Source organism: Theropithecus gelada, chromosome 2, assembly GCF_003255815.1.
Source record: "Theropithecus gelada isolate Dixy chromosome 2, Tgel_1.0, whole genome shotgun sequence".
NCBI lineage: Eukaryota > Metazoa > Chordata > Mammalia > Primates > Cercopithecidae > Theropithecus > Theropithecus gelada.
In genome coordinates, this window is record NC_037669.1 from 106,866,533 (window position 1) to 106,887,493 (window position 20,961).

Below are 20,961 nucleotides of genomic sequence, written 5' to 3' on the forward strand. Positions count from 1 at the left end.
TTTAAACTGTGTTTTGAGCTGGGCATGGTGGCTCATGCCTGTAATCCCAGCACTTTGGGAGGCTGAGGCAGGAGGATCACTTGAACCCAGGAGTTTGAAACCAGCCCAGGCAACAGGATGAAACATCATCTCCACAAAATATGCAAAAATTAGCTGGGTATGATGGTGTGTGCCTGCAGTCTTAGCTACTAGGGAGGCTGAGGTGGAAGGATCACTTGAGACCAGGATGTCGAGGCTGCAGTGAGCCATGATTGTGCTGCTGCACTACAGCCTCAGCAACACAGCAAGACCCTATCTCAAAAAATAAAAACATAAACTCTGTTTTGAGAAGCTCTAGTATTCTACACAGTGGTCCCCAACCTTTTTGGCACCAGGGAGCAGTTTCATGGAAGACAATTTTTCCACAGGTCTGGGTGGGGGACTGGTGGTGGTGGGATGGTTTGGGGATGTAACTGTTCTACCTCAGATCATCAGGCATTAGCTTCTTCTCATAAGCAGCTACAACCTAGATTTCCCTCATATGTGATGTTCATGCTCCTATGAGAATCCAATGTGTGCTGATCTGACAGGAGGTGGAGTTGAGGCAGTAGAGCTCGCTCAGTGGCTGCTCACCTACTGCTGTGAAATTAGGTTCCCAACAGAACGCTGCCTGCAATGGCACAATCTTGGCTTACTACAAACTCCGCCTCCTGGGTTCAAGCGATTCTCCTCCCTCAGCCTCCCGAGAAGCTGGGACTACAGGTGCCGGCCACCACACCTGGCTAATTTTTGTATTTTTAGTAGAGACAGGGTTTCACCATGTTGGCCAGGATGGTCTAGATCTCTTGACGTCATGATCCACCCACCTTAGCCTCCCAAAGTGCTGGGATTACAGGTGTGAGCCACCGCGCTCAGCCTAGTATAGAGGTTTTAAGAAACCCGTGTGAGGAAAGAGAGGAAGGAGGACTAATAAGAGGCTGACCAAGAAAGGTTCCTGATCACCATTTCTGTTTCAACTAGAGCTTTGTTTTTTCAGTGGTGGTACTTAACTGTCTCCATAGGAAGGCCTATGAGACAGCAATCTTTTTAGAAGGGGGTGCTAGGAGATCAGTCGAAGACATATGCAAAAGCAAGTATGCTGCTTTTAGTTGTTCATTAATTTGAGGTGGTTTTGGACGAGCATATGGAGATGGGGGCAGAGAGAAGCTAAAGACTCTAAGGTAATCCTTGGTACAACTGCTGTATTTTCATCTGTTATGTAATACATTTTTGTATTAGATATGACTTTTTAAAAGAGAGTATACAGGTTGAACTTCCCAAATCCTAAAAAATCTGAAATCCAAAATGTTCCAAATCTGAAACTTTATGAGTGATGACATTAATGCTCAAAGGAAATGCTCATTGGAACATTTCAGATCTTGGATTTTTTGGTTTGGGATGCTCAACAAATACAATGAAAATATTCCACAATATGAAAAAAATCCAAAATATTTGGCCTGGTGCAGTGGCTCATGCCTGTAATCCCAGCATTTTGGGAGGTTGAGGCAGGCAGATCACTTGAGCCCAGGAGTTCGACACCAGCCTGGGCAATATGGAGAAACCCCATCTCTACAAAAAATACAAAATTAGCCAGGCGTGGTGGTGTGCACCTGTGGCCTTGGCTACTTGGGAGGCTGACGTAGAAGGGATAGTTTGGGTCCAGGAAGTCAAGGCTGTAGCGAGCAGTGATGGCACCACTATACTCCAGCCTGGGCAACAGAGTGAGAACCTGTCTAAAAAGAAAAGAAAAAAAAAATCCCAAATCAGAAACACTTCTGGTCCCAAGCATTTTGGAAACTCCACCTGTAGTTGTTTTTAAAAAGTTTGCAAACTGGCTAGGTGCGGTGGCTCATGACTATAATCCCAGCCTTCTGGGAGGCCGAGGTGGGAGGATCACTTGAGCTCAGGAGTTGGAGATCAGCCTGGCCAACATGGCGAAACCCTGTCTCTAAAACTACAAAAATTAACCAGGTGTGGTGGCGAACACCTGTAATCCCAGCTACTCAGGTGTCTGAGGCAGGAGAATCACTTGCACCGGGAAGGCAGAAGTTGCAGCAAGCTAAATAATGCCACTGTACTCCAGCTTGGGCAACAGAGTGAGCAACCGTGTCTCAAAAAACAAAAAGAAAGTTTGATTCTCAGGTTCCTACAGACAGTAGATGGTTCAGAACCCAAGTAACGTATTGTTTATAATAATCATTAGCTGCAGTCAAGAATAGGTTTTCTTTAAAAATGTGAGTTTTTAAATTCAAATTTAAATTTTTTTTTGAGATGGAGTCTTGCTCTGTTGCCAGGCTGGAGTGCAGTGGTGCGATCTCGGCTCACTGCAACCTCCGCCTCCCGGGTTCAAGCAATTCTCCTGCCTCAGCCTCCTGAGTAGCTGGGACTACAGGCGCACGCCACCACACCCAGCTTATTTTTTGTATTTTTAGGAGAGATGGGGTTTCACTACATTGGCCAGGATGGTCTTGATCTCCTGACCTCATGATTCGCCCGCCTCGGCCTCCCAAAGTGCTGGGATTACAGGCGTGAGCCACCGTGCCCGGCCTGTTAGTGAGTTTATCTTAATATTTATTTAAAATAAAAAAGATAAAATACATGACTTTGGATAAATATATCTCTGCCTGACTGGCAAAGTTAGTAAAAAGAAAACAAACTGCATGGGTTAGACATTGGCCTGTCTGTATCTGATGTAACTCCTTTATTTTCCAATGCTTCTTAGGCATTTGGACTCCAGTGATGCATGAGAAGAGAAATGTGCTGCACTGCCATGAATTCCAAATTAGGAGAACAAAATATCCATTCAAAAGTACAGTGTCATATTGTTTATATCTTTGGTTTATCTATTGAGGTTAGAAATGGAAGGAAATACAATTTGAATCCAAAATACCCAGAGGGTGAGTAAAATGAAAGATTCAGCTGTGGTATTTACTTTGGAAATGTACCAGCAATAGTAATAAAAAGTGGTTTCTCTTACTTTACCAAGGAGGACAGCCATTTTGTGACGCCATCTGCCTTTATTGAGAGAGGCAACTCTGATCCAAATATTTAACTGTGAGTTATAAATCCAGACATCACGGCTGTTGATTCTTCCACCTTTAAATGCAAAACAATGTACACACAATAATTTATCACAATATAGCTGTCACCAAGAGATCTGTGCCACCAAGGCATAGGTAAAGAAAACATGGAATTCATCTAATTCAAGAATTTGAGAATTCAGCTCAATAAAGACCTCTTGAAGTTTAATGGAAATAGTTCTACAGAGCAAATTTAAACTTTACCAATTGTTATCTTGATACGTGATAATTATAGATCCAAAATAATAAAATACAGGATGTGAATTTTACAAACATAAAACATTATTAATTTAAGAGTAAGACATCGGAAGCACCCAAATAATGGTATTATTCTAAAGGTTTGTTCTTTAAATCACCCATTTTTCAAAAAGCATACTATTGTAAAAAATAAAGTATGTATTGTTATATTTCTCAGTGTGGATAATATATACAATAATCTACAAAGCTGGTGAAATTATTTTACCAATTAACAGACTTCCCATGATAGACACTATAGTTATACTTTGTATAAGTCTGTCATTTTATTTTCTAATTTTAAAGGTAACATATCACATATCATAAAGAAGTTCAAGTTAAGAATTTTAAAGCAAATCTTATTTCATAAACTTTGGGGAGAATTTCAAAAACATGGGTGAATTAGAGATGCTTAATTCTACGAGTACTTCTGACATGCAAAGAGGTAAAGTTTAAAAAATTATAGCATATTCTACATGCATTTGAGAGCATTTAAAATATGACATGATTAAAGGCATTTTCTGGTGGATCTTTTGTAAATCATTCCACGTCATCTTGTACCTGTTTGTGTTTTTTTTGTTGTTTTTGTTTGTTTGTTTTTTGTTTTTGAGACTGAGTCTCACTTTGTCACCAGGCTGGAGTGCAGTGGTGCAATCTCGGCTCACTGCAATCTCCACCCCGAGTTCAAGCGATTCTCCTGACTCAGCCTCCCGAGTAGCTGGGACTACAGTTGCCCACCACCACACACGGCTAATTTTTGTATTTTTTTAGCAGAGATGGGGTTTCACCATGTTGGCCAGGATGGTCTCGATCTTCTGACCTGGTGATCTGCCCGCCTCGGCCTCCCAAAATGCTGGGATTACAGGTGTGAGCCACCGTGCCTGGCCTTGTACCTGCTTTTAAGAGCAAAAAGTCATGCTTGGTTTTATTTGTTGTAAACTGATCTTCCTAAAGTGGGAGTATTCACATTTTAAGACACTGTGGATGTTTAAAATAATGAAGCTGTGTCCAAATTAAAAGTAGCTACTGTAATAATTCTATATTTACCTGAAACAAGAATGTCATTCCTTAGAGCACAGACTGCATACTCTGATTTGGTAAATTCTGGAAGCTTAGCCAAAGACTTCCATTCTCCTGTTACAGGATCATAGCACTCAGTGTATGGAAGATTAAATCCTCCAACTCGCTCACATCCTCCAACGACAACTATCACCTCAGAATAGCCAGTGGACCTAAAATAATAATAATTAGTGTACATAAATAATATTACATTAAAATATTCTCAAGATTTTTTCTTAAAACTCTAAAAACAAACCACACACTATTATAAACAGTTAAGTTTCTTCTCTGTGCATGTGCCAAACAGTACAGGCTGGAAATTACTTACTTTGAGAACCTTTACAGGGGAGCTAGTGACATCATTATTCCACAGAAAATTTCTGTTGGTATTTTTTACTATTGGTTTTGACCTGAAAATTGTGAAGCAGTCCAAAAATCCTATCTAACCCAATCAGAACCCTGGGAATATTAAGGATGACTTTCAAATGCAGTTTTGCAGTGATTCAGATATGCATAACCACGCAAGGGAAGATAATGCATTTTTTTCTAACTGTAGGAAAATGGTGCTTTTTCATCAGCTTGCTAGTTCTAAAAAATTAATTCATAGTATAATTCAAGCACCCTTTAAAGGAATATATATATATGTACTTGTTTAGAAATTAATATTTAAAATACAAAGTCAAGTAAATTAAGGTAATCCAACTCAAAATATTGGGTAATCACTAAAAAGGCTAACAGAGTTTATAACAAAGAATGTTAAAGGAGAAAAGCAAGATGAAAAATTGTACATTAGGCATGTTCAATACTATCTAAAAAGTGTATCTGGAAAGAATATACCAAAATGCTAAAGATAGTTGTCTCTGAATTGTGTGGCTCCCCCCATTTCTCTCATTACAAATTTCCAAACCAATAATGAGCCTGAGCTATTTTTAGAATGCAAAAAACAGCTTTTAACACCACTAAAAGAATTCTAATGTTTATGTTAATCACTAGCTTCTGTCATTTTAAAAATTTAAAATAGAGACAGGAATAACCAAAAGCTTATCCACAATTTTTTTGTTCTTAAGGTTCAATTGATAGTTTAGGAATTTTAAAATTATTTAGCTTTTATATTTTTCACAAATATAATCTAAATGAAAATGTTTCATATTTACATTTTATGGTTGCTACAAGTTAAGTCTCACAAGAAAAATGCCAACAATCCTTCTTCTCTTACTTAAATATAGAGGGGGGAAAAAAACCCACATCAGAACACTGATTTGTAATTTTAGTCAGTGTGCTGTTACACAATTACAGTAGGAAAAAAACAAGTAATACTGGCGCGTCTCTTTTAACAGAGCTATTCTAGCTATATTTACTCAGAGCTATGTCAACTAACCAAATCACTTACCTATTCTATGCCAGGCATACTTTTTCCATTATAAAATCAGAAATACATATGGGAGAAAAGAATTCTCTCCATACATGCAACCAAAAGTACTTTTAGGAATCCAGGAAATTATATAACCTTTACCTAGTATTCAGTAAAACATTAACAGAAGGACCCAAATATTATCAGCAATATTTACTATTTTCCAAGTAATTCCAAAATAAAAATATTAAAAATAAAGAGAGCACAGCACCAGATACTTTAGTAGTATAACTACTGATTTATCATTCTTTCCATTAAGTATCATTTCCTAAAACACACTTAAAATCTAAGACAAATCATCAAAAAAAGGTGATATTCCTCAAAGTCTTATTTATTGGTTAATCAAAACAAACACTGTTAGTCACTGAAGTTAAATCACTTCTAACTGTCTTAATATAAAATCCAGAGTAATGATTATATATCATAGGATATTGTTTTATCCTTTCCTTATTGCACATTACTTGGTTTATACTTTCCCTTTTTTTAACTTGCTTGCCTTTTTCAAGACTTCTTAGCCCGATAAACATATGTTATCTGTTTTTGTACTTTGGAACAGAAAGAGAAAACAGCATGAAAAGCTAATTGCTGAAATATTTAGTACCAATAAATAAAGGGTAACTTCAATGTCTGCTAGAACGTGTGTCTATCTGAAAGGATTAGCAAGCTAGTAGTTTTACTTGTATTAAATATCCTATTTGCAACCAAATGGCTTTTAGCTATATCTGATATTCTCATCAGAGACTGTTAACCCAATAAAAGCATTATTTCTTGAGCTTGGAGAAATACTTATCTCAGGCAGAGAGCTAATGGCCTTAAAGGAAATAGGTTACTCCAGCTGATAATGGCAAGTAAAACAAAATGGCAGGCAAGATGATAGTATAGCATAAATAAAATTTTGGATACCCATGTAATCTGTTTCTAGAGTGAATGTCATGTCACTGTATTTCATTAATTCTTTTTTTTTTTTTTTTTTTAATAGAGACAAGGTCTTACTCTATTGCCAAAGCTAGAGTACAGTGGCGAGATCGTGGCTCACTGCCACTCCAACTCCTGGCTGAAGTGAGCCTCTTGCCTCAGCCTCCCAGGTAGTTGGGACTACAGGCACATGTCACCACATCTAGTGAATTTAAATTTTTTTTTTTTGTAGAGACGAGGTCTCACAATGTTGCCCAGGTTGGTCTCAAACTCATGCGCTCAAGTCATTCTCCTGCCTTGGACTCCCAAAGCACGAAGATTACAGCATGAGTCACCATGCCCAGCTTCATTAATTCTTTAAAGTAAAAAATCCAGGCCGGGTACGGTGGCTCATACCTGTAATCCCAGCACTTTGGGAGGCTGAGGTGGGCGAATCATGAGGTCAAGAGATCGAGACCATCCTGGCCAACCTGGTGAAACTCCGTTTCTGCTAAAAATACAAAAATTAGCTGAGCATGGTGGCGTGCGCCTGTAGTCTCAGTTACTCGGGAGGCTGAGGCAGGAGAATTTCTTGAACCTAGGAGGTGGAGGTTGCAGTGAGTCGAGATTGCGCCACTGCACTCCAGCCTGGCAACAGAGACTCTGTCTCAAAAAAAAAAATAAAATAAAATCTGATTTTCTGCTATGATGCAATAACAAATATTTGTTACTTTAGTATTAATTCTCTCCATTTGCTTCTAGGAAAGTGTGATGACCAAATTATCCTTTTTACAATGGTCATACATCTTTAAAAAATCTTCTTTTATCATTAATTTGAGAAAATATCAAATTAAAAGTTCATGTTCTTTGATTTACGTGAAAGATAAAACAATCATAAATCCATAGGATAGGGCTGGGCGTGGTGGCTCACGCCTGTAATCCCAGCACTTTAGAAGGCCTAGGCGGGCAGATCACGAGGTCAAGAGTTCAAGACCAGCCTGGCCAACATGGTGAAACTCCCACCTCTACTAAGAATACAAAAATTATCTGGGTGTGGTGGCAGGCACCTGTTATCCCAGCTACTCAGGAGGCTAAGGCAGAAGTCCTTGAACCCAGGAGGCGGAAGTTGTAGTGAGCCGAGGTTGTGCCACTGCACTCCAGCCTGGGTGACAGAGTAAGACTCCATCTCAAAAAAAAAAAAAAATTCCACAGGATATTCTAAACCACATTTAAAAATGTAGTAATTATTGGATTCAATTTAAATATCTTGAAAGGTAAAATAGAGGAATTGCTGGCTGAAATAACTGACCTACTTATAATTAATGCCAAATATGCTAGACATGAGGAGTGCCAAAAAAAAGTGTTGAAAAGTGATCCTGGCTAATAAGAATATCTGAATATATATTTTTAAAACATATACAATAGGAAAGGAAGTATGTCCATGTAGTATGAAATTGGGGAGGAGAAGGGAGAGATATTAGTGATATAGTCTGTTCACTATTCTAAAACCCAGAAATACCTGAAAATCAAACCATCAAATCAAAATAATGAACTAAAATAGAGATACGAGATTTTAAGCCTTAAAGAGACAGAATGGTTCTCTAGTCTTTAAGATATGACAGTTACCAAACTCAGTGTATTAATTTATCTAAAAGAAACTATGCATCAAAAAAGGGGAGGTCAGCTGTAGAAGCAATAAGTAAATGAATAAAGAAATGAATCAAAGAGTAAATGATAATCACAGAGGCAAACATTTGCTGTGCCCATTCAGGTTATTATCTAAGGGAGAGACAATCTAAGCTAAGCTACCTAGAATAGTATTGGTCTTTTGGCAAGAATGTTTTGATGGTGGGTGAGACTTCCTCAAGCTATATACTAGCTGAGAGGACTTCAGTTCTAAAGGTCTGCTAACTCTGTTTGAATTCCATGCTTGCCAAATGACCTTTGAAAACTTGGGCTTCCCATGTAGTGACTTGTCCATAGTTAGAGAATATTACCGGGCAGATTGACTTAAAATAGGTAGCCTGCTTGTTAATTCCATTTCTTATTGCAAACAGATATATACAGACTAGGAGATGAGTTAATTAGTCTGTCATACTTAATGTTAAATCTGCCTCTAATAGTCTGATCTACTGTATAAAAAGAAAAAATTCCTGAGCCTAGAGGTGCTTGTTAATTCCATTTCTTATTGCAAACAGATATATACAGACTAGGAGATGAGTAATTGGTCTGTCATTCTTAATGTTAAGTCTGCCTCTAATAGTCTGATCTATTCTTACTGTATAAAAAGAAAAAGTTCCTGAGCCTAGAGGAATCACTGGATCATGGTGAATTCACCAATATAAATGACCCCATTAGACACTTACACCAGCCATAAGCCTTAGAGCTTTTTTTTTTTGAGACGGAGTCTTGCTCTGTCACCCAGGCTGGAGTGCAGTGGCACGATCTCAGCTCACTGCCAGCTCCGCCTCCTGGGTTCACGCCATTCTCCTGCCTCAGCCTCCCAAGTACCTGGGACTACAGGAGCCCACCACCACGTCTGGCTAATTGCTTTTGTATTTTTAGTAGAGACAGGGTTTCACTGTGTTAGCCAGGATGGTTTCAATCTCCTAACCTTGTGATCTGCCCGCCTCGGCCTCCCAAAGTGCTGGGATTACAGGCGTGAGCCACCGCGCCGGGCCAGAGCTTTTTAAATTTGGTTGAGGACACAGTATCAATTTGTGTGGTAAGGCTTTCCACCTGAAACTGTAATAGGTAGGACTGCTTCTATATGAAAATGGCTATATTGATCAAAAGACTCAAAATGCCAACTTTTCAAAACTGGCAATTATCTAAGAATTTATCATCAGAAACTAATCATAGACATGCTTAAATATGTAGCCACAAAGATGCTCATCTTACTTAATGGTAAAAAATTAAAAACAAATGTTGGGATGGGTGGGTTGCAGAATACTCATGTTATAGAAAGACATTTACCACATACTAACTGGTAAAAACAGACTATGAAATAGATCACAACCCTGTAAATGAAATAATAAATTCATACAGAAAAAAAGAGAGAATACTTTGGTAGGCTAAAACAGGGGGAGGATCACTCGAGCCCAGGGGTTTGAGACCAGCCTAAGCAACATATGGAGATCCTGTCTCTACAAAAAATACAAAAATTAGTCAGGCATGGTGGTGTGTGCCTATAGTTCCAGCTACTCAGGAGGCTGAGGTGGGAAAATCGCTTGAGCCAGGGAGGTCTAAGCTGCAATGAGCCATGATCGCACCACTGCACTCTAGCCTGGGTGACAGAGGGAGACCTTGTCTCAAAAAAAAAAAAAAAAAAGAAAAGAAAAATGCCAAAGGTTTACAATGTTACCTTTTCGAGCTGAAAATTTGGGTAATAATTTTTGCTTCTCTCATTCTCTAAATTTTCTCCAATTAACATATTGCTTATTTCTGTTAAGAAAGAACAAAAGAACAAAAAGAACGCCACCACCTTACTATTAATGGTTACTACTGAGTATGTGCTCAAGCTAGTACGGAACGGGATTTTCAGTCATCACATTTCTGCTACATGATTCTGCTCCCATGACCATAGGTAAATATCCAGAAAATGTTGTCTGCTATGTCAGAGATTATGTCTCCCCAAGAGAAGGACAGATTCATTCTCTCTGACTGACAGAACTTGTAATATGTCAACCCCAAACCTATGTATGGCCATATTCTGCCAGACTAATGGGAGGGAATGATGCAGACATGCAGAGAAAAGCAGAGGCAAGAGGTAGAGAGAAGGCACTGTATGGTTTCTGATAGCTTTTTAGTAGCCTGTTCCAGTCTTCTTTGAGGTCTTATCGAATTTTTGCTCCTAGGTCCTACAAGGCACTGATTCTTGTATCTTTTTTTTTTTTTGAAACGAAGTCTCACTCTCTGTTGCCCAGGCTGGAGTGCAGTGGCACAGTCTTGCAATCTCTGCCTCCTCCCGGGTTCAAGCCATTCTCCTGTCTCAGTCTCCAGAACAGCTGGGATTATAGGAACGCACCACCATGCCCAGCTAATTTTTGTATTTTTAATAAACACAGGGTTTCACCATGTTGGCCAGGCTGGTCTCGAACTCCTGACCTCAAGTGATCCACCCACCTCGGCCTCCCAAATTGCTCAGATTACAGGTAGGTGTGAGCCACTGTGCCCGGACTCTTGTATCCTTTTAATACATTTCCCTTTTATGCTTGAGCTGGTGAGTTTGTTTCTATTTGCAATCAGAATTTGGATACACTAGAGTTCAATGGATTGCAGAAAAAAACCAACAACCTACAAATGACTTTCAAACTCAGGAAAAGATGCTCAATCATTTACACTAAAAAAGTAAATGCACACTTTGGGAGACCGAGGTGGGAGGATCACTTGAGCCCAGGAGTTTGAGACCAGCATGGGCAACAGAGTGAGATCCTGTCTCTACAAAAAACAAATAATAATTAGCAGGGCATGGTGACCCATGCCTGTAGTTCCAGCTACTCAAGAGGCTGAGGCGGCAGGACTGCTGGAGTCTGGGAGATTGAGGCTGCCGTGAGCTACGACTGCATCACTGTACTCCAGCTTGGACAACCAGAGCAAGAATCTGAAAAAAAAAAAAAAAAATAGGAGGAAGGAAGGAAATGTAAATGAAAATTATGAGATAACACTTTCACTTTGCAGAGTAGCAAAGATTTACAAAAACTAATGTAAACAAATTATACTGGCAAAGGAGTGCAAAAATAGGCACTTTCTTATTTTTGCTGAAGTATAAATTGAAAGGCAATTTTTACAATACCTGTTAAGATTTAAAATGCAAATATCCTATGACTGAGCAAGTCTACTTCTAGTAATTCAAACTATAAATTAACAGTGTAATGTACACAAAGACAATGTACAAGAATATTCACTAAGTATCGTTTGCAATGGCAAAAAAATGAATTAGAAACAACCTAAATATCCATAAAGAGATTGATTAAATAAATTATGGTTTATCCGTAAGTAGGACACCATACAGCTCTTTCAAAAGAACAAGTCTGACATTTTCTATAATAGTAATAATAATGAGATCTATATGTGATGATATAGAACAGTTTCCAAAATACTTTTAAGTGGGAAATGCAAGGTGAGTGCTGTACCCCACTATCTGCATAAAAAGAAGTAAGGAGGCATTCACACACAACTCTGCAAATAATAGTTCTGTTTTGGTTTTTTTTTTTTTTTTTTTTGAGACAGAGTCTCGCCTGTCATCCAGGCTAGAGCGCAATGCTGCGATCTCAGCTCACTGCAACCTGAGTCCTGGGTTCAAGTGATTCTTGAGCCTCAGTCTCCCAAGTCGCTGGGATTACAGGTGTCCACTACCACGCCCAGCTAATTTTTGTATTTTTAGTAGAGACGGGGTTTCACCATGCTGGCCAGGCTGGTCTCAAACTCCTGACTTCAGGTGATCTGCCCGCCTCAGCCTCCCACAGTGCTAGGATTACAGGCGTGAGCCACCATGCCCAGCTATACAAAGAATACTTCTAAAAGAGGTTCAAAAAACTAGTAATAAAGGTATCCTTTGAGAGCAGAATCAAGGGTTCTCTGAAGGGTCAAGCAGAGGGAGATTTACAATGTATACTTTTTATGTAAAAATATTTGAGTTCAAAACAACATTGAATTAACATATATATGTGTGTGTATATATATATAGACTGTAGGCCACTCATCCTATAATATAGGAGAATAGCATTCTTCAGTGGGATTGGAATAGGAATTCAGAACACTAACTTTGAGCCCTGGCTCTGGTACTAACTAGCTTTGTGACTAGGAGCAAGTGAGTTAACTGTGCCTCAGTTTTATCACCTGTAAAATACAGAATGAAGGGATTTATTAAATAATCATAAAACACTATTTCTTAAGAAAAAATATATTTAGAACTCCATTGGTCTTCTCATTTGTTTTCAACAGGAACTTGAGGCTTGCCTTCAATATGGCAATTAGATTCCTATGATCACTATATAGTAACTGATTATCAGGTAAGAGATAGTAGAAAATATTAGAAGAGACAAGTACTGAATGGCTGATTCCAACCTCAAAATGATGAACTTACTAAGTCTTAGCTATGTCTATTGCTCAGTGGAGTCTGGCAAAGGGCATCAATTTTTTTCAGACATGAACAACTTGCCATGTATGGTCAATATATCAGAAGACACTTGCCCAGTTTAATGCCATCCATGTTTCCTCTTGGGAACCTCATTTTGTAGGCAGCCCAGGCCTACCAAAATGGAAAATTAGCATCTATCAGGGGAAATGGCTCTTTCCAGGGAATTGTTATGGTAGGTGGTAATGATTTGGATCAGGACAGGATGCGAAAGCAGCAGCATCAGAACCACACTACCACACAATCATGAGTTTAAAAGTTTGGTATTTAGGCTGGTATGGGAAATATGGAAATCAGTATTTGGAGTAAAAGAGGGGGAAGAAATGGAAATTAGGTGTACTAGAGATCAGAATCAGACTGTTAAAACAATAGTCAGGAATACGAAACATCAGTTAGGGACCATAGAGTAAATATCACAATTTATTCATGAGTTGGGATGAGGTTGGGGCAGAGAGGCCCATCACAAGCAGAAAAGTAAGTTACTTTTCTCCAGATGAAAAGGGTTGAAGCTTAGCACTTAGCATACTGAGACGGCACATATACAGGTAACTCAAATATTTATTAGATGAAATTTAAGACCTGCTTAAGTTAGCTACCATATTAATTCTCTACCGAGTTCAAAAGTATTTCTGAGCCCAAACATACATCTAAGTAATTTTTTTTTTCTTTTGAGACCGAGTCTCGCTCTCTCGCCCAGGTTGGAGTGCAATGGCGCGATCTCAGCTCACTGCAAGCTCCGCCTCCCGGGTTCACACCATTCTCCTGCCTCAGTCTCCAGAGTAGCTGGGACTACAGGCGCCCGCCACCACGCCCGGCTAATTTTTTGTATTTTTAGTAGAGACGGGTTTCACCGTGTTAACCAGGATGGTCTCAATCTTCTGACTTCGTGATCCGCCCACCTCGGCCTCCCTAAGTGCTGGGATTACAGGCGTGAGCCACTGCGCCCGGCCACATCTAAGTATTAATATGAACTTTTTCTACCTCAAATGTTTTCCACACTAATATTAAACTTTTGAGCTAGAAACAAGTTTCAAAATCATGTTGGGGAGTCAGGAAGAGGGCCGAAGGAAGAAAGGAGGAAAGAGAGGAAATTAAGAATGCTAAGGGCGGTTTGGCATAGTGGCTCATGCCTGTAATCCTAGCACTTTGGGAAGTCTAGGTGGAAGGATCTCTTGAACCTAGCAGTTCGGCACTAGCCTGAGCAACATGGGGAGACCCCATTTCTACAGAAAATAAGCCAGAGATGGTGATGCATGCCTGTAGTCCCAGTTACTTGGGAGGCTGAGGTGGGAGAATCACCTGAGCCTAGGAAGTGGAGGCTTCAGTGAGCAGTGATGGCACCACTACACACCAGTCTGGGTGACAGAGTGAGACCCTGTCTCAGAAAAAAATAAAATAAAAAAAAGATGCTAGGGGCACACTGAATGAAGGCAGAGGATGTAGTGCAGTTATACAGTATCATCATTTTTGAAGAATGTCTATTTTTAAAATTTTAATTTTTTTTTTTGAAACGGAGTCTCTGTCACCAGGCTGGAGTGCAGTGGTGCGATCTTGGCTCACTGCAATCTTTGCCTCCCAGGTGCAAGCAATTCCTCTGCCTCAGCCTCCTCAGCCTCCCGAGTAGATGGGACTATAGGCACACTCCACCATGCCTACTAATTTTTTGTATTTTAGTAGAGACGGGATTTCACCATGTTGGCCAGGATGGTCTCAATCTCCTGACCTTGTGATCTGCCCGCCTCCGCCTCCCAAAGTGCTGGGATTACAGGTGTGAGCCACTGCGCCCGGCCAATACAATTTTTTTGAGTCAGGGTATTGCTCTGCCACCCAGGCTGGAATGCAATGCCTGCTCGTGGCTCATTGTTAACCTCAAACTCCTAGGCAAGTGATCCTCCTGCCTCACTCAGCCTCCCAAGTAGCTAGGACTACAGGTGCATACTACAATGCCTGGCTAACTTTTTTTTTTTTTTTTTTTGAGACGGAGTCTCGCTGTGTCACCCAGGCTGGAGTGCAGTGGCGCGATCTCGGCTCACTGCAAGCTCCGCCTCCCGGGTTTACGCCATTCTCCTGCCTCAGCCTCCGAGTAGCTGGGACTACAGGCGCCCGCCACCGCGCCCGGCTAGTTTTTTTTTTTTGTATTTTTAGTAGAGACGGGGTTTCACGGTGTTAGCCAGGATGGTCTCGATCTCCTGACCTTGTGATCCACCCGCCTCGGCCTCCCAAAGTGCTGGGATTACAGGCTTGAGCCACCGCGCCCGGCCTAACTTTTTCTTTTTGTTCTGTAGAAACAGGGTGTCATTATGTTGCCCAGGCTGGTCTTGAACTCCTGGGCTCAAGCAACCCCCATGACTTGGCCTCTCAAAGTGCTTGATTACAGGTGTGAGCCTACAGCCATTGTTTCTAAGATTTACTCCTGTGATTAGTCTCTACTGTTTTTTCCACACACCTAAGGGTTTACAACTGGCAGGGCAGATTATCAAAGCTTTCATGCTCTTAAATTGGCCTATATCCTCTTTCTAGGAAACTAATTACCACAGTGTTTTTAATATAATGCATTTTCGGGTTTTCTCTGTCATTTAAGAGACATGTGGGTATACAGGGAGAACTTCTATTATGGGTTGAGCTCTGGACAATACTTGGCACAGAATAGATACTAAAGGAACACTGGCTGATAAAGAGAGTATAACCTAACTGTACATTGTAGGGATTAGACTGCCACCACCCTAAACCAGAGTTAATCTCTGCATCACTAATGGTGGGACACCCAGATATGCTGTGACTCCTAATATGATGCAATATAATATACACATTACATAGGATTAATTCTAGCCATAAATATTTAACTTATATTCATCTAACTGAAGCTCATAGAACCAACTTCCAGTTTCCAGGAAACACAGCTAAATGATGCCATAAGGAAGCAATGAGACTGATCCAAAAGGTAGAATATTTTTCTGGACAACTTCCCCATTGACAAGTCAGAATCATGAAAAAGAAACTGTTTTGAAGTAAAAGAGATTTCATAGAGATAACCTGATGTAGTGAGTAATCGCAGTTCGGATCCAGGTTTATTAAAGAACAGTTTGGAAGACTGGGGGAGTCTGAATACAGGTTGCGTATTAGATAATATGAATTATTATTATTAACTTTAAATGTGGTAATGTTATTTTGCCTATTATTTTAAAAAGATGCATAGTCAAGTAAAAAATATATAAAAATTTAAAAAGAAATATATACATACAATAAAAAATAAATAAGATATATAAAATTTGAAAAAGAAATATGAATGAATGAATGAAAGCGAAAAGTCTGGACTGGTTTGGTAGTCAACAGCATGCATGGTAATTAAAACCATGAAAATAGATGAGATAAGGTCACCTAGGCAAGTACATAAGGGAAGACAAAGAGATGTGAATCAGGCAGATAATATTTCAGGCTAGATGTAGGAGTAAGAACCATTAAATTGAAAAAGAGCAACTGGAGACATAGGAGGACCATGAGGAGAATGGCATTCCAGAAGCCAATGGAGATATTTCAAGATGGATAAGGCAATTAATAATATCAGATTCGAAAGAGCTCAAGCTGGATAAAGACTGAAGAGAGGCTAGCAAATAACAAACAGAAGGTCAGTGATGACCTGATTGAGAGGAGTTTCAGTAGAGTGACTGGAGCAGAAGTCAGAGGAATGAACTGCTGTTGAAGAAGTGGATTCATCACTCCTCTTTCAAAGAAGTTTGGAGTTTCTCAGAAAGATGAGAACCTGTACAAATAATACACATTGTTCAGATAATGAAATTCCTAGTGATTAATGCTAACATGTTGTGGGAATCAGGAGACCAGAGAGATCACTGGGTGAAACAGGAGTATTTTATTTAGGTGGCCACCAACTCAGCAGATGAACAGCCAAAGTCCAGCTGGAGCTATAATAACATTATCCACAAAGCCCCCCAAAAATGGGTTCCAAAAGCAAGTATGAGAAAAACAAGTTCTTTCAGTGTCCCCCTAAAATTCTCTCCCCATCCCATCATTCTTTGTTCTGCTCTCATAACTGGTTTTGTAACTATTTTTGCGAGTTTGCAAAGGTTTTATAACTTCCTGTTTTTCTCTCTGTAACATGGCAAAGTCACAAAACATGCCTAAATTGCAAAAATCTGTCACAGTATAATTAACTGCCTTTCTTTTGCTTCTGCAAGCCTGGTTTCCCTGCCCTGCAAATTTCGCACCACTGGCTAGCCACCCCACTTCAGTAGCATAAATAAAAGTCAAGCCCTGTCTTTGTTCATTGCTCAGCCTTTAGATGTTCATCTGCTAAGCTGGTGGCCACCTATATAAAATCCTCCTGTTTCACCCAGTGGTCTCTCCAGTCTCCTAATTCCCACAGCAAACATGCAGTAACAGGTAAGTGAAAGAAGGGACAGAAGGTGATAACAGAGTTATAAAATAAAGGATTCCTCATGTAATGCCCACATAAAATAAATATCTGCTATCATATTTTTAAGAGTCTGCAAATTCAATAGAACTATAGTTTGGTTTTTATACTTGTCTCTTAAAGAAAGGTGATACTGCAATTTATAAGTAGATGTTTCACTGTGGAAATAGATTTGTTCCCTTAAAAACTGAATATAAAATACATTTTTGGAAATCAAATAATTAATTAGGAAAAGTATTTCTTTAAAGGAGTGATGGGACTGTTAGGCTGCAATCTGATTGCATTCAAATTATGTCTTTATAAATATTAGTAATAAATGTCTTATTTTGATTTTACAACATATAACCCTTGGTTCCTACTCTAATCCTATGAGATATGCAGGCTGAGTATTATTAGCCCCATCTGACCTCAGACCATTCTGTCTGCTACAGGGCTATTTGTCTTGGAAAAAGGAGTGATTTTCCCTTTAGAGGGATACTCTGTGTTCATATAAGTTCTCAAAGAGCTAATAGTCACATAGCTCTGAAGCTGTTTAGTTTTCTTTATTGATACATTATTCAAACTAGTATAAATTTTAAAAACAAGCTATCTCACAATATGCTGAACTGTAACATTCCAAAACAATGATAGTCAAAATTTAAGGTCAAAATGTGGTTTATGAGCTACGCTATAGTAAATTTACAGACAAAATGGAGATGGCTTAATAATAAACCAATAATAAACTAATAAAAATACTAGTTTCACAACAATGTAAATATACTTAACATTACTGAAATGTATAATTAAAAATGATTAAAACAGTAAAGTTTATGTTATATGTTTTTTACCACAATTAAAAAAAAACCAACACCAACATTAGCTTTGTTAGAATAATATTAAAAGGATTAAAAGGATAGTTTACTGTTAATATTTCTCACAATAGGCATTTCTTGCTTATTCACAATAAATATTCTTTCCACTATTAAGGCATGGAGATTATTTTTCTATAGTTCTGAATTAAAATCTATAGGTATTTTATAGAAATAACATTGGAAGAAGATACAAATATGCTACAATATTTAACTGCATTCTACCCCCTAAGCATACATTTTCTAAATTCTCTATAATGATGACATAATTTTCACATTCAGAAAAAAGATTTTTTAAAATTGAGATTGATATTAAATGTAATAACTGTGGCAATTAAATAAGATTTTAGGCCTGGATTTTACATCTCAGAATTCATTCAGTGTATACCAGCTTATTTACTTCACCTCTGTATTTCATGCTTCTGTGTTAGGACAAAGGCCAGTCTGTGGATGTGCGAACATTTTTTTTTTCTTTTTTTTGAGACAGAGTCTTATTTTGTTGCTCAGGCTGGAGAGCAGCAAGAGCATGACTCACAGCATCCTCAAACTCCTGGGCTCAAGCAATCCTCCCACCTCAATCTTCTGAGTAACTGGGACTACAGGGCTGTGCCACCATGCCTGGCTAATTATTTTTAGTAGCAATGAGGTCTCGCTATGTTGCCCAGGCTGGTCTCGGAACTCCTGAGCTCAAGCGCTCCTCCACCTCGGCCTCCCAAAGTACTGGGATTATAGGCATGAGCCCCTGTGCCCAGGAGTAAATTTTTTTTTTTTTTTTTAATAAGTAGAGGCAGTCCAAGAGAGCCTACTAAAGTCTTAGCTGCCCTGTATCCAAAGACTCTTTGGAAAGAAAAGTGGAATGGTTTGGGGCCCTACAAAGGTTACGAGAAATTAGTAGAAATATGTTGAGATACGCACAGTTGCAAAGACCCTTTGCTACACCGCTTGATAGCACAGAACAACAATAACAAAAAATGCTACTGTTGAATCTAGAATTCACTAGGAGAGACATTCTAGTGACTTATACAATCCAAAATAAATCTAAAATTATATACAGCCACAGGTAAACAGTGCATATAAATGAAGACACTGAGATTGCATTCAGGAGGTTTAAAGACATTTTTAAAACTTTTGTTAACTATATTTGAAAACAGTCTTCTCACCTGCGTGGCCTAGTCCTTGGGGACATCATTTCATTCCCAAGTATGTGGTACCGCCGTGCTTCATGCAACAACTGATAACACTCAGGAGAATTCTGGATCAATTGGTCCACTTCAACTGTTTGAACAAAGTAGTTGGGATGCAACAGAGGGAGTCTCACATGTGTCAGGAGCTCATGTAACAGTGGTCTTCTCAGATCAACGGCACGATAGACCCAACGCATGACGGCTTCAAAAACCATCTCCTCTTTACCAATAACAAGTTCATCGCTACAAATATAATCAATAAGTTCATCTTTGTCAAGCTCAAGAAATTCTTCATGCTGGGATACATCCTCAAAAGTCTGTAATGCATAATTTTTGCACTTTGTGAAGAGTGTTTTGAGTGAATGGGTATCAGCAAAGCGCTGGATTCCTAAGCAATTACAAGGATCAAGTTGCTCCTCCAAGAACTTGGCACATGCATCACGGAGAGCACTAATCTGAAAGAGGCTTGATGTCTCAAAGAGATATTGTACATTCTCTGTAGTGATCTTCACCTTTCCAGTATAAACATACTGCAAAAAACATTCCATAGCTTCAGCTAAAATACCATTGATCTCAACCAACATTTCTCGGCTTTCCCTGTGGTCATTACAAAACATAGCTCTGAAGTAGCTGCTACAGGCTGAGAGCACAGCTCTATGGCAAGGAAATTCTTTTCCTTCCACACAAATGATAACATCTGTGAATAAGCGGCTATCTCGAAATTCATTAAATATCTGGAGTATGTTTTCAGCATGGGATGATCCTGAAGAGAAGTCAAAAAACTCATGACCTGTCAGAGATTTGGGGTCCATTTCAAAAACTTTACGCTTAGTTGCTGGGGAATCACGCACCCCAAGATCCTCTCTGTTTAGTCTGCGTCCCAATATTAGTACCATTGTTACATCAGTTGACTATATAATTGTTGAGAAATGACTGTTAGGGATCTTCTTTATGTGGCTAAAAGTAAAAAAAGGAAAACATTTCAATATGCAAAAAATTCAGTATTCAAATTACATAATTTCATTTTAATATAAACACTACAACAAAATCACATAATTAATATATTTCATATAGGGTACACAGCACTATCTCATGTTAATAAAAACTGATAAACAAAAATTTGCATTTGGACAATTAGAACATTAGGGGTAATTTGCAATAATACTCCTTAAGCTCCCCTTTTCTAGCTGAAAGGATACTATGTACTCCGTGAGTTACTAATCTTCCATCTCCTCCCCATTTACAGAGCTGAGTTTCATACTATTGACTGTAGAGTTAAGTCAGAATGGTGTAAGACAGAATTTGACTACAGTTAGAATTCTAACATAGTTATCTTTCTTTTTAAAAATCTTCTTTATTTTAAGACAGGGTCTCACTCTGTCACCAAGTTTGGAGTAAAGTGACATGATCGTAGCTCACTGTAACCTCAAACTCCTAGGCTCAAGCGATCTTCCTGCCTCAACCTTCTGAATAGCTGTGACGATGTGTGCGTATTACCATGCCTCGCTAATTTTTTTACTTTTTGTAGAGATGGGATCTTGAACTCCTGGCCTCAAGCAATCATCTCACCTCAGCCTCTCAAAGTATTGGGATGACAGGCATGAGCCACAATGCCTGGTGAAATAATTATTATCTTAATATAGAATTCCTAGAGAGGAATTTAGC

General features: G+C 39.0%; 1 protein-coding gene across 11 annotated transcripts in view; it reads right to left on the minus strand.

The window, feature by feature from the left end:
* The window catches only part of KLHL24 (kelch like family member 24), a 52,196-nt gene that overhangs the window by 17,305 nt on the left and 13,930 nt on the right, over nt 1–20,961 (minus strand). For 9 of the 11 annotated variants that reach the window (XM_025376601.1, XM_025376605.1, XM_025376603.1 and 6 more), the window contains 3 exons: nt 19,273–20,253; nt 4,380–4,564; nt 2,996–3,114 (listed from right to left, as the gene is read on the minus strand). In XM_025376601.1, coding sequence (XP_025232386.1) covers nt 2,996–3,114; nt 4,380–4,564; nt 19,273–20,192 — 1,224 coding nt within the window. In that variant the 5' untranslated portion in view covers nt 20,193–20,253. Of the gene's footprint in view, nt 1–2,995; nt 3,115–4,379; nt 4,565–16,472; nt 16,596–19,272; nt 20,254–20,961 lie in introns of all 11 variants that reach the window. The other 2 variants (XM_025376612.1, XM_025376611.1) reach the window with 1 other exon arrangement.